This window comes from Schistocerca gregaria, chromosome 5 (genome assembly GCF_023897955.1).
Source record: "Schistocerca gregaria isolate iqSchGreg1 chromosome 5, iqSchGreg1.2, whole genome shotgun sequence".
In the NCBI taxonomy this organism is placed as follows: domain Eukaryota; kingdom Metazoa; phylum Arthropoda; class Insecta; order Orthoptera; family Acrididae; genus Schistocerca; species Schistocerca gregaria.
The window spans coordinates 94590248-94603637 of record NC_064924.1 but is presented as its reverse complement, the minus strand read 5'-3'; the positions used below and the strand labels follow the sequence as shown (position 1 = coordinate 94603637).

Sequence of the window (13390 nt, the reverse complement as noted above, 5' to 3'; positions counted from 1 at the left end):
ATAAACTACATAGAGTGGCTATCTGTGAGGTAACAGCGCTCCCAGCGGCAGCAAAAAGCAACACCGGCCGCCATTTTTTTGAAACGTCTACATGTCAGTATATTTACATTTGGTGTATAGTACAGGCGTTAGAAAATCACTGTTTTCCGGTTGTAATTTGTTTTAAAAGTCCTATTGACCGATCGTGAATCATGCCCAGTGTATGTGCAGCGTACAATTGCGCTAATAGAAGTGATAAAACAACTGGAATATTATATTTCAGGTGAGTATCTAAATTCGTGTTGTACTTAGCGTCTTGTGCAGAATTTTCGTGTTTAAGCTGTATACAAAATGTAAATAAGCTATTGTATGCACGTCTCTTTATTTTGAGATTTCCTCTGAAAAAGAAAGAGCTCGTAAGTCGGTGGGTAGCCAATATGAGGCGAGATAAGTGGCAACCAACTCAATATAGTTACATATGCTCGTTCCACTTTGAAGACAGATACATGTATAGTACAAACGAGAAAAGGCGACTTCTGGCAAACGCAGTATTTACGTTTGCTGACCATCTGCAGAAAACAACTATAGTATAGAGACAACCAAGGAAACGGCCAGTCAGTGAAGAATCAGCTTTCTTATCAAGTGAACCAGGCAAAATAGTTTTCCTGTTATTTATTTGGTATATGGGTTATGTGTAAATTTTACTATTAATCAATGCATGTTTAAAGAAAAATAAAGCTTAATGATAATACTTCATTTTTGTAGGTGAAAGAGTGAATCAGAATGATCATACAGATCATTCTTATTGTTTGCCTAGCCCCAAAAAATTGAAACAGAATTATGAGGCACTACAGAAAAGGGCTGAGAAGCTGAGGACGCAAGCGAAACATGCAAGGCAAAGCGTTTCAAGAAAGAAGAAACAAATTGTGACATATGAAACAGTGGTTGTAGGCCTAAATAAGAGACTTTAAGACTGTGCTTCTAAAGTGATAGGATGTGACAAAAATAGTGATATTCTGAAGCACTTTTTGCAATGCAAAACAAATGTTCAATTCCTGAATATCCTAAATAAATAAGACAGTTTACCCTTACACTCAATTTTTACTCCTTCAAAGTTTATAATTATTTGAGGAAGTCTGTTAAATTACCCCATCCTGCGCTGTCAATTGGTCGTTTTTGGACCTACTGAACTATTTAAAATTGTTTTTGACCTAATTTATATAGCATTGCAGCGAAATGAACTGCAACATTTCGTAATTAACTTTTCAATTAATCGATGTCAGAAGTGTGTTTCATTTCTTTTAGCCTTCATCACTATATGTTTTACAGTAGAGAAATCAGATTGTCAGTGCAGATTGGCTTTTTTTTTTACGCCATGCGTAGTAAACAATAACAACATTCAGTATTAGCAGACGACGTGTAGGCTGCACCTCTACGTTACAAGACATGGCGGCTCAGTTTGCAAGTTGCTTCAAAGATGGCGGTGCCATAGCCAGTCTATGTTGTTTATATAGGTAGTTGCTTAACTCCTTCTTGGAATATGAAACAAAAGAGAATTCAATATGAAGATTACAGAGATTATATTCTACATCCCTCTCAATTTAATCTTTGGCGCAGCCTTTCAGGTATTGTATGTCTCTGCGTCGGAATGTGTCATTACAACCGGTAACGGTTCCCTTTGAATAAAGGAACTGAAAGTAAATTTGTGGCTGGTTGCTGTCCCAACACCATCAACATTTGTCTTCAAACAACAGCCACGGTCTCCATCATGCCATCATATAACAAAATTGCAATTTGCCATCAGTTGTATACGTAAACCTGAGAATTACCGAGAATGCGCGTGTGTTTCCTGCTAACGACAATGTAGATGAGCGATCCAGATGGGCTGTCGTTTGGACTGGATTAGGAGCACATCGTTTCTTAACGTGCTCGCCCTTAATAAATGCGCCTGTGACGACCCGTCAGCTTCGTAACCGGCGCCGCGTGGTGGGAGCTATTACGGACGATTGAGCGAAGGACGGGCGGTTAAGGTGATGGCCGTCCAGTCGCGGAAAGCTACCCGCGAGGCATCTTCCGCCGTTAGCATAGCAGGCGCCCGGGCTTGCAGGGTGGGGCTGTCAGGTGGCAGAACCTGGCGGGCCTCCGCCAGACGCAGACGCGGTCTCGCAGCCATGGCCTCCAGCGCTGAGTGCTTTCTCACAGTCTGCGCATGCTTACTCTTCGCCGCCGCAGCTGCACAGCTGTCGCCCGACTGCGCTTTGCAGGTGGCCGCAGTGCGCCGGGCCATAAGACGCCTAGAGCCCCGAGCCGTCGCCAGTGAGTAGCAGAGCCGCATTTGACCAGAGCCGGTGTACCCCAAGAGCGCAAACAACAGACTCCAGACTGCCAAGTAAAAAGTATTCATATACCTTTGTTCATGTAGAACAACTGAAATTATTACAACTAAAGATCACAGCCAGAGACGTTATTCGGTAAACTAACAGTAGAGACAGGTGTTGTACCTCGGGCCAAATTTTTATTTTTACTTCCTGTAGTTTAATTAGTTCAATGACTGGACTCGATCAATATTGGAGATTAATGTACGCTTCTTTCTGAATAAGGGAACGTTCTGGAAACAGATTTATTGTAAGTAACTTCCTGGCAGATTAAAACTGTCTGCCGGACCGAGACTCGAACTCGGGACCTTTGCCTTTTCGCGGGCAAGTGCTCTACAAACTGAGCAATCCAACCATGACTCACACCCCTTTCTTTCAGGAGTGCTAGTTCTGCAAGGCTCCCAGAAGAGCTTCTGTAAAGTTTGGAAGGTATGGGACGACGTACTGGCAGAAGTAAAGCTGTGAGGACGGGGCGTGAGTCGTGCTTGGGTAGCTCAGTTGGTTGCCGGCACGGTAGCTCGGTCAGAGGGTTAGCTACCCTCTGTAATATATTAAAAAAACTGAGTGAATGGATCAACTAAGAACCTAAACAGGTGTCTTCGGACGTCCGCCACGAACAAATTCAACGAACAATACAGAACAAATTAGACAAAAAAAGTTGGTAGAGCACTTGCCCGCAAAAGGCCAAGGTCCCGAGTTTGAGTCTCGCTCCGGCACACAGTTTTAATCTGCCAGGAAGTTTCCTATCAGCGCACACTCCGCTGCAGAATGAAATACTCATTCTCGATTTATTATAAGTTTGTAAGTTGTTGCATCACTCCCAGAAGAAGGTTGCAAACTATGGTTTGTACCATTGGCCACTGAATTATATTTTCAAATAAAAGACTAATATACGGTTTTTAATTCAATCAACACCATACATTTTATTAGTGTGCAGTGGTACACATTATAGTACTCTTTATACGCCGCTTTACATCGTATATTGTAGTGAAATCAACAGGGAAATACAACCGTGAACTTTGCTTCCAGAATATCCCAACAATGGAAGTTCTAGGGAACTGAAGTACATCTTCCGAAGGTAGACTGTAGGTTTCCAGTCCTGCCATAGAGAATTTGTTGGTTTTCCTAAATTTCTTTAGGTAATAAACTTCATTGTCATCACCATTGACTTCTAAGACTTACGAAACATATTTTCCAGCAAGACAGGTCACAGTATAATCTCCTTCTTTCAGTTTTATTCCATTTTCAGAACCATAATAATCAATTTTTTTTTCGAGGGACTGTGCTCCTAACGTTTTCAGATCATCATCACTTGTATCATTCAAATGTATTTCACAATTTTCGTCTTCTGAGTATGGGTCTGGAAACTTTAGATAACGTGTGGCTGAGGCTTCATTCTTGTTCTTGCATTGCTTTCAATTTCTCTCTGGTGGATCCGTTAAGATTCCAGTCTTTCTAGCTCTTCGTCGGCCAGTTTTCTTCCGTGGTCCTGTTTTGGGATATGGACGCAACGTTTCTGGAGATCTATGGCTACCTTTTGATGTCATCTGTGCTCCCTGCTTATAGACAGCAGTGCGGACAATTCTTCGGTTTTCTTTGGTTCATCGAAATCATAACATCTGTCGGTAACACTTGCAGGTAGGAATTCCAAATCACCAAAAATATTATCATCTACTGGATAGATGAGGATATTCCTTGGTTAAAGCTTTCCTAAATACCTTTCCTAAAATGCCTGAGATATCATAAATTGATGCTGGTTTCCCAGGATCAGGCAACATCCACTCATTCATGGCAGTGTCACAGAAAGCTTTATATGGTCCAAACACTGTGCGATCAAGTGGTTGCAGTTTGTGCGACATGTATGGAGGCAAATAAACCCACCCAAATAGCCTTGCGAAGATCAACTTACTTGAAAGTAACGTGCGTTTCGTGGTTGTCCAAAACCTGCAAAACTGGTTCTGTGACATTCATGGAGATGCTTGCCCGATAGTTCCATCTGGGTCTTCGAATAAGATGTGGTCCTTGAAAGTGCACACGTGGAAATATTAGCATTGGTGGAATATGATTTCCTATCGCATTGACAGCAACAATCATCGTAATATTCGCTCCCCTCTCTCCAGAAATCATGCTACCAATCTGCTTGGTGCGTTTCTGACAAATAACTGTGGACACTTGAATTTCCGGTTTCATCAAAATTATAAATTTTGCTTGGTGGAAAATGAGTCCTAGAAATAACACCTTTCAAGTTTTTATAAAATTCCTTAAAATTTGCATAACAGAAGGCCATAGCTCGGGAAAAGCTTGTTGCTTCCGGTTTTCTTAATGAAAGGAGAGGCAATCGCTTTCGCAAGCCTCTAAACTAACTAAACCTGCCGATTTGTTTTTATCACATGCATCTGGAATACTGGCATCATTGTCTACAGCATATTCATAAGCAAGTTCCAGTGCTTTCCCTTTTGTCAGTATGTAATCCAGTCTTGCTGCTTGCATGAAATATTCCACTAGTTCCATTTCTTGTTTTTCCGAAAATACTCTTTTACATCGTTCCTGGATACCTATACAAATGTGTCCTTTTCATTAACAACTGTCTACTCAAAGTAATTCTTGAAAGTCCATACTTCTCTGCTGCAGATCTAACCTTTGTTTTATTGGATAAAACATCCCATTACAGCTTCAGAGAACGCATCACTGTCCACTTTTTCCCTGTTTTTTCCTGTTTTACTTCTTGGCATTTTCCTACAAAAATAAAATGAACAAATGGGACATCAAAACAAAAATATTGAAAGTAAAACAGGAGGTTTGGCCCAAGGTACAGCAACTAGCAGTGCATCAATAAATAATAGTCCATACTTCGAAGCTATGGGGTAGAGGAATGTCCCACAGTTAACTGAAAATATGATAATATTCACTACTTATCTTGATAATAATCTTCTCGAAAGATCCTCTCTTGTTCCCTTAGTGCACTAAATACGAGAATGTAGAAAAATATTTTCACACAAAGAAAGCTGACAATAAGATAAACGCGTTTACCTTGCTTTTCAAAGATTACAAATGAAATGGTGAGCAAAGAGTATACATAATAGGTAACTCCATGACAGTAGTTCATTTACATCACACTAGATAGCAGAACTACACCGAATCAACCGAAGTGGACCTGGCCCAAGGTACAGTACTCTCCATTATGTAGTTTTCTTTCTAATACTAGAATTAACTAAATTAGCTTCTCCCAAAAAGTAATTAAATATTTTGTAGCAGCTGGCATCACACAATGGGACAAATGTATTCATTCACACAAAGTGTATCACTCCTGCTAACCTCTTTGGCATGGACTTAACCTATTTTGACAGTCTCTAAATTAATATTTTGCCATTCTTCTTGTAGACATTATTTCAGAGCAGTCTTACTTCATATTTCAAGTTTTCTGACCAATGTTTCAAGCGTACTCCAAAGATGTTCACATGGATTATGGTCTTCGCTCTGTACTGGAAGCGTGAGAACATGGGAACTACGATCCCCACACACATTCAACACACAGTAAAGCACGGAATAATGGTATGGGGATGTGTGCTTCCATCTGGTGTTGGGCAACTTATTTTTGTGGAAGGTAACATGGATAGCTGTCAGTATTTAAGTACCCTGAAGGTAAATCTACAGGAAGAGTGTAGCAAATTTGGGTTTACGCACAGATTACTACTTTCAACGAGACTCTGCCCGTAAGCGTACAGCGGAAATTGTTCATCTGTAGTTGTTGTGCCATAATTTCCATGTTTTCACCTTTACTGAAGTCCTTAACCCAGGTGAAAATATTCAGAGTACGCTTTAAACAATGGTCACGAAACAAGACATAGGAAGTAAGATTGCTCTGAAACGATGTCCACAACGAAATTGGCAAAATATTATTCCAGAGACTACCAAAACGGGCCCAATCCATGCCAAAGAGGTTAGCGGGAGTGATACATAGACGACGAATGACTAATGAGTACTAACATCGTCATTATGTACGTTGTAAGTTACTCCGTATGTATGAGTACATTTTCCCCACTGTGTGGCGCAGATCGCTACGAAATATTTAATTACTTCTTGCAGAAGGCTAATTTAGTTAATTCTTTTACGTCTATAGATTAGGGAGGAAACCCCATAGCCGCAAAGTCTAGGGCGCCATGTCAAGGATTGCGCAGCCCCTCCTGCCGCAGGTTCGAGTCCTCCCTCGGGCATGTGTGTGTGTGTGTGTGTGTGTGTGTGTGTGTGTGTGTGTGTGAGTTGTTTTTAGTATAAGTTAGTTTAAGTAGTGTGTAAGACTAGGGACCGATGACCTCAGCAGTTTGGTTCCTTAGGAATTCACACACATTTTGAACAGACACCACACTGGTAGTTTACTGAAGAACATCTCTGGTTGTGATCTTTAGTCCTAATAAATGCAGTCATTCTACATGAACAACGGTGTATGAATACTTTTTTTCGGAGACTGTAACAGCTCTGTTGATTTTTTTCGGGGGCAGGTAACCTGTTTAGGGTTGCTATAATTTTTGTGTGACAAACGGGAACATTTCTGTTAAACTGACTAATACTGGACGTAATTTGGAAAGTAGGAGCCACGACGCATCTCTTAAGCTAAAAAAAGTGAATTAATTAATGGAAATATTTTCTCGGCTTTGTGATAACTACCGCCGCAGCTATATAAAAATAAGGGACCTTTGAAAGAGCATCGCATATTTGTTTGACAGTGTCGCACGCTAACACTGATTTCACAATTGCTGTTGATTTTGTTCTGCCAAAAGTAACATTTTTTTTACTACTTTGCAATCATTAAAATGTTAGAGGCTTAGTCTAAACGTACTGTCCACTGATTTCAAAGTCATATGGTGTGTAAATGGTACGATAGCACATTCCTAATTTCGCAGCTGTTAGTTTTTTCCCTGTTTAAATGAATTTGAAACAAAATAACTATCCATTTTTTGAAGTACTTCCGGAGTACACGTTTGATTGCACTTTACGCTAACTAATTAATCCTTAACACCAAGTGCTTATAATTCAAGTGCAGCTACTTACAGAGGTCCAATGTGGACTATAATTATAGATTGGCAGCGGAGCTTGGTAGATATTCTAATGTGATAATGCGGCATTGATCTACGCTGAAAATCTACGGGATTCGAACCCAGATATCCTGTTTACTCGGCAGATGCGCTGAGCAGTGCGCTATCCGGAGCCGGCCGGGTGGTCGTGCGGTTCTAGGCGCTACAGTCTCGAACCGCGCGACATCTAAGGTAGCAGGTTAGAATCCTGCCTCCGGCATGGACGTGTGTGATGTCTTTAGGTTAGTTAGGTTTAAGTAGTTCTACGTTCTAGAGGACTGATTACCTTAGAAGATAAGTCCCATAGTACTCAGAGCCATCTGAGCCATTTTTTTTTCCTTCGCTATTCGGACACAGTGGTCAGTGCAACTGCACGGACTGCTCTAGCACGCCTCCTGTCAGCCCTAAATACTCAGCCTGTTCACAGACACACTACCAATGTAGTACACCTTGCCCAATATTCTCATTACTCGCTTATTTCACCGATTCCCGTAACAGTGGATGCACACCAGGCCCGACTGTTACGGGAAACACATCAAATGAATTCGAAATTGCCGATAAGGACTACCATCAGTTGTGGAATGGAATGACGAGAATGAAAATTTGTGCCGAACCAGGATTCGAACCGGATTTACCACTTATCGCGAGCGGTTGCCTTTCCATTTGGCTATCCGCACGCCAAGACCCAAACATCCATATCGAAGTAAACTAATGACTCTGGTAGGACTTTCCGATACTGGTAACAGATTCACAGCATTCCACGGAACGCAAATCATGCTACGCGACTCGATCCAGTTTTACATCTGATGTGGTCAGAGCCGCACCGAGATGATGCTGAGCCGCTGGGAACACGGTCAAAGCTCCATCCCCTTCTCTGTAACCCTTAACACACGAGGTGTCGTCTCCCAGACAGCGCTGAATTTTCCGCACTCATTCTTCGAAGTCAGTTCTGGCTGAATGCTCCTGTGCTCCCGCTATACTTTTTAAATCGCCTACCCTACGTTGTTTTGTTGTCGGTTGCATTATCGTATTCTTTGTTTCTTGTTCACGGGTAGCATTCATCCCACGCTAGACGAGGAGAAACCTACGTCATAGTGACGTAACGCTACATCATCGTGACGTAAATAAACCTAAATCGACTACATGAGTACGTGTATCGATCTTTGCTGTTGTACCACAGAGGTTGCACCGATAACGTGAAAGCTAAATGTAAATTACACGTGTACAGACGGAGTCTCTTGTGGTATGCTCATCCCAGTTGAATTACTTATTAAGCTGTAATCTCAACAATTTTGCTTGTTATTGTGTGTTTCTTGATGTAATGAATTTCTGAACGAAGGAAGCATAACAATAACGAAAGTCAAAAATAGCGTCTAGTCATTTTTTAAAAAAAATTCAATTAATTGTGCATAAACCACGTGGACAGAAACGTGAAATAGAGTGAAATTAATGTGTTTAGTATTTTTATAAAAGCCAATGGATTGTACACAATTCTTCTGGGAAGAAACGTTAAACTGAGAAATTAATGTGGTTCCAAAGATAATTCCGAATGTTGTTGGAATTTTAATTTTGCCTTCATGCTGTAGATCAGCACAGACACATTTGCTCTTCAGAAATAAATTATTGTGATTATGGTTCCCTCGTTCAGATATTCGTTATGTTTATGAAACACACAATAACATCCAACTTTCTTTGGATTAGAGATTAATATTAATTATTTCACGTTTCTGTCGACACAATCATGCACGATTCATGGTATTTTTGAAAAATGATTACAAGGTTTTTTTGACTTTTGTTATGTTCATAATACACCCAATAACATCCCGAATTCTTTGGATTACAGCTTAATAATTAATTATTTCATGTTTCTGTCCACATGACTTATGGTCGATTCATCGGATTTAAAAAAATTACTGCAAGCGTTTCTTTTTTTACTTTCGTTATGGTTTCTTCGTTCAGACATTCATTATGTTCAAGAAACACACAATAACATTCAAAATTGTTAGGATTCCAGCTTAATAACTAATTCAACTGGGCTGAACATACCACACAACTGCTATAACTTCGTTTCTACACATGTATTTACATTTAGCTTTCACGTTATCGTGCAACCTCTGTCGTACATCTGCAAAGATCGATATACGTTCTCACGAAGTCGATTTAGGTTTATTTGCGGCGCGATGACGTAGCGTTACGTCACTAAGACGTAGGGTTATCCTCACCTAGCTTGAGATGAATGCTACCCGTTGTTCACGTGTATTATTGACACATATTGGGGTCTCCTAGAGCGCTCCTCTTGCACTATGTACCTAGGTTTGCCATATCTAGCTGACGCCTCGTCTGTACACTCTGAGATGGGGGTGTAGAAATCAAGCAAAAAATGTATTTAATATAATTACTTTTTATTTAGAACTCAGTTATGTTTAACTTGTTGCGGCAGAAGTAGTTGGTACATCACATTTTTCGAAAGATTTCACCATTTTCACTTCACGCTTTATACACCCGCAATAAAAGTCTTAAAAGATTACTAACCTGCACTCGTTGTTCGTATTTCGTTTAGAAAGAGTCGTCGTATCCGATCACCATTCAAATGGGAACTATCTCTCTCTCTCTCTCTAACTCTAAATTCATCCTCTAGCTTTAAAGATTGATTATTGCGAAGGCTGTCGCCTTTTCCGGACATTTCCTTTCATTTTGCGTGTGATGTGTGGATGTACCTGTCTTTTGTATATTCTTTTCTTGTTGAGTGCTGTGGTGTTCTTTTGTGCTACTCGATGAGTAAAGATTCTGGTCTTTTGTACCTGTCTTGCGCTTGGTCGTACTGACCTAGCTTGATGATCAGTTCGTTTTGCGACTTTCCGGCGTTGGCATAGAGTTGTTCTGACAGGGTGCGAATTCGCGTGTGCAGTTTCTCTATATCTGTGGCTATGTGCAGGTCATCAGTAGGGAAACGAGGTGGTGTTTGTAGGGGTCGTCGGAGCGCCCTGTTCTGTATTTTTTCTAGTCGTTCTATTGTCGATCTGGTAGCGTACCCCATACAGGGCACGCATAGACGGCTACTTGGGTCAAGGGAACTAATGCTGTCAAAGTTTGAGTAGAGAATCTGCGTCCTGCGAAGGGCCTTTTTGCGAAGTTCTTTAATGTGGCACCGGCCGTTGTGGCCGAGCGGTTCTAGGCGCTTCAGTCCGGAATCGCGCTGCTGCTGCGGTCGCAGGTTCGAATCTTGCCTCGGGCATGGATGTGTGTGTGTCCTTATATTAGTTAGGTTTAAGTAGTTCTAAGTTCTAGGGGACTGATGACCTCAGATATTAAGTCCCATAGAGCTCAGAGCCAGTTGAACCTAAATGTGGCACTTCCAAGTCAGGTGCTTGTCTAGTGTCACACCGAGGTACCTAGCAGTATTTCTTCAGGGGGCGTTTGGCCCATGTAGTTGCAGCATTTGAATAGGTCTTCTGGGGGTCGGCGTTTTCCGAGACATAGTTATCGTCATGAGTTCAGAGAGATACACCATTTCTTGGCTCAATCATCTGTCCTGTTTAGGGCAGTTTGTAGACGTCTCGTAGCCAGGTTCCTGTTTGTCGAGCAGGAGAAGAACGTGGTGTTGTCTGTGTACTGTGCTCTTTGTACATGTTGTGTGGTAAGAGTGTCTGAAGTGTGTAGATTGTACAAGTTCGGTCCAAGAACTGAGTCTTGTGGCACCCATGCATGTATTCTTCTCCTCCTTCACAACGAAGTATCGACCTTCATAGAGAATGTGCTACCGGAGAGACGGCTTTTCACAAGTTTCACGATCTTTCCGGGGAAGGCTTGGGTATACATTTTGTGTAGTAGCCCGTTGTGCCAAACTGAATCAAAGGCTTTTGCCGTGTCTAACAAGACAACCCTGCAGTAGCCATTGCGGTTGAAGCTATCTGTGGCTGCTTCAACCACCCTCATTATTTGTTGGGGGGCCGAAACCCAAAGCGTCAAACCCAAAGTGGAATTGTGGCAGGATTTGCTGTCTTCTAATGTCATACTGTAGCGGTACTAACAAGGGCACCTCCCCATCGCACCCCCCTCAGATTTAGTTATAAGTTGGCACAGTGGATAGGCCTTGAAAAACTGAACACAGATCAATCGAGAAAACAGGAAGAAGTAATGTGGAACTATGAAAAAAAAGCAAAATATACAAACTGAGTAGTCTATGTGCAAGATAGGCAACATCAAGGAGAATGTGAGCTCAGGAGCGCTGTGGTCCCGTGGATAGCGTGAGCAGCTGCGGAACGAGAGGTCCTTGGTTCAAGTCTTCCTTTGAGTGTAAATTTCTTAAATTTATTTTTTACTTCACTCCATAATCTATATTTGCGTCTTGTAATTGGTTTGGACAGTAACCTGTATTGGAGCATTTCCTTCATGTAACCCAAAGAAATACCATCAGATTGAAGTCGTAGTATTTCCTCTTCGTGTTCTTCGTACGGATCGTCAACTATCTCATCATCTGGTACATACAGTCCCGCAGCAATCAGCAAGGTATCGTCATCACCACACGTACTGTTTATCAACAAATGTAGGAAATAATCATACAAATGTTCGACAATCGTTCGATACCTTAAGGAACTTTCCGACTCCTTGCGGTTCGGAAAATATTCGTTGACCTTGTTATTGAAATCTCACGTATTTAATGCACTCTCGTCCAAAGTAGCGAACAGTGAACTGCCAGCCAGGGAGCCTCGTTAGCAAGAACTCTCTCATCCGTGCGCTGTAGACGACTGACGTCGTGTGTTTCGATGTTTGTTTAGGTGTAGCTCCCCATACTACGGCGCAGTTACCTCGCGTCGTACGGACGGACGGACAGATAATAATTGTCTGAAAGTAAAGAATTAAACTTTCCACGCGAGGAAGACTTGAACCTAGGACCTCTCGTTCCGCAGCTGCTCACGCTAACCACCGGACCACAGCACTCCTGAGCTCAGATTCTCGTTGATGTTGCCTATGCTGCACATGGACTACTCAGTTTGTATATTATTTTTTTCATAGTTCCACACAACTTCTTCCTGTTTTCTCGATTGATCTGTTTTCAGTTTTTCAAGGCCTATCCACTGTGCCAATTTATAACTAAATCTGAGGGGGTTGCGATGGGGAGGTTCCCTTGTAAGAGGAGGCGCTCGTATGGTTTACTGAGGGTAGGCAATAGACTAACAGGTCTGTAGCGTTGCGGGAACATCGGGTCTTTTCCTGGTTTTGCGATTGCGAACTCTTCGGCGTGTTTCCACTCTGTTGGGAATTTCTGCGATCGCTTTTTTTTTCATTTAAGATGTCTGCTAGGTGGGATATTGCCATGGGAGGTATGTGTTTTACTAATTCTTTGGTGAGCTGGTAGTGGCCTTGTGCCTTTTTTGTTGGCAGCGATTTGATGGCGCCCGCCAAGTCTTCGTGACTGAAGAGTTGCCTGTATCATCTTCGTCGTCTGCCTCTAAAAAGGTGGCCAGTTGTCAGGGAACGGTTTCGACGTGTTCCGCGTCCTGCGCCTCTGCAGGCATGAATTGTTCTTCGATTACGCCTGCTAGTGCATTTGCTTTATTCTCAGTGCTGAACGGCAGTCCACGTGCGCCATGCAGAGGCGGCATTTTTGAGCGTCATCTCGTGAACTGCTTTGTTGCTTGCCACCAACTGTGGTCATCTAGTTTGAGAGTCGATAGTCTTTCTGACCATTGCGCCGGCCGCGGTGGCCGAGCGGTTCTAGGCGCTACAGTCTGGAACCGCGTGACCACTATGGTCGCAGGTTCGAATTCTGCCTCGGGCATGGATGTGTGTGATGTCCTTAGGTTAGTTAGGTTTAAGCAGTTATAAGTTCTAGGGGACTGATGACCTCAGAAGTCCCATAGTGTTCAGAGCCATTTGAACCATTTTGTTTCTGCCCATTGCTGGTTGCAGTACTCAGTGAGTGCAACTTTCAACTCACTTTTTCGTTTGTTGAGCAGCCTC

The 13390-nt window shown here is 42.1% G+C and overlaps 1 protein-coding gene across 1 annotated transcript in view; it reads left to right on the top strand.

Moving 5' to 3' along the window:
- The first annotated feature begins 2101 nt into the window (after positions 1–2101).
- The window catches only part of LOC126273239 (O-acyltransferase like protein-like), a 245407-nt gene continuing 234118 nt past the window's right edge, over positions 2102–13390 (top strand). Inside the window, exon 1 of the mRNA XM_049976783.1 lies at positions 2102–2295. Coding sequence (XP_049832740.1) covers positions 2151–2295 — 145 coding nt within the window. The 5' untranslated portion in view covers positions 2102–2150. The remainder of the gene's footprint in view (positions 2296–13390) is intronic.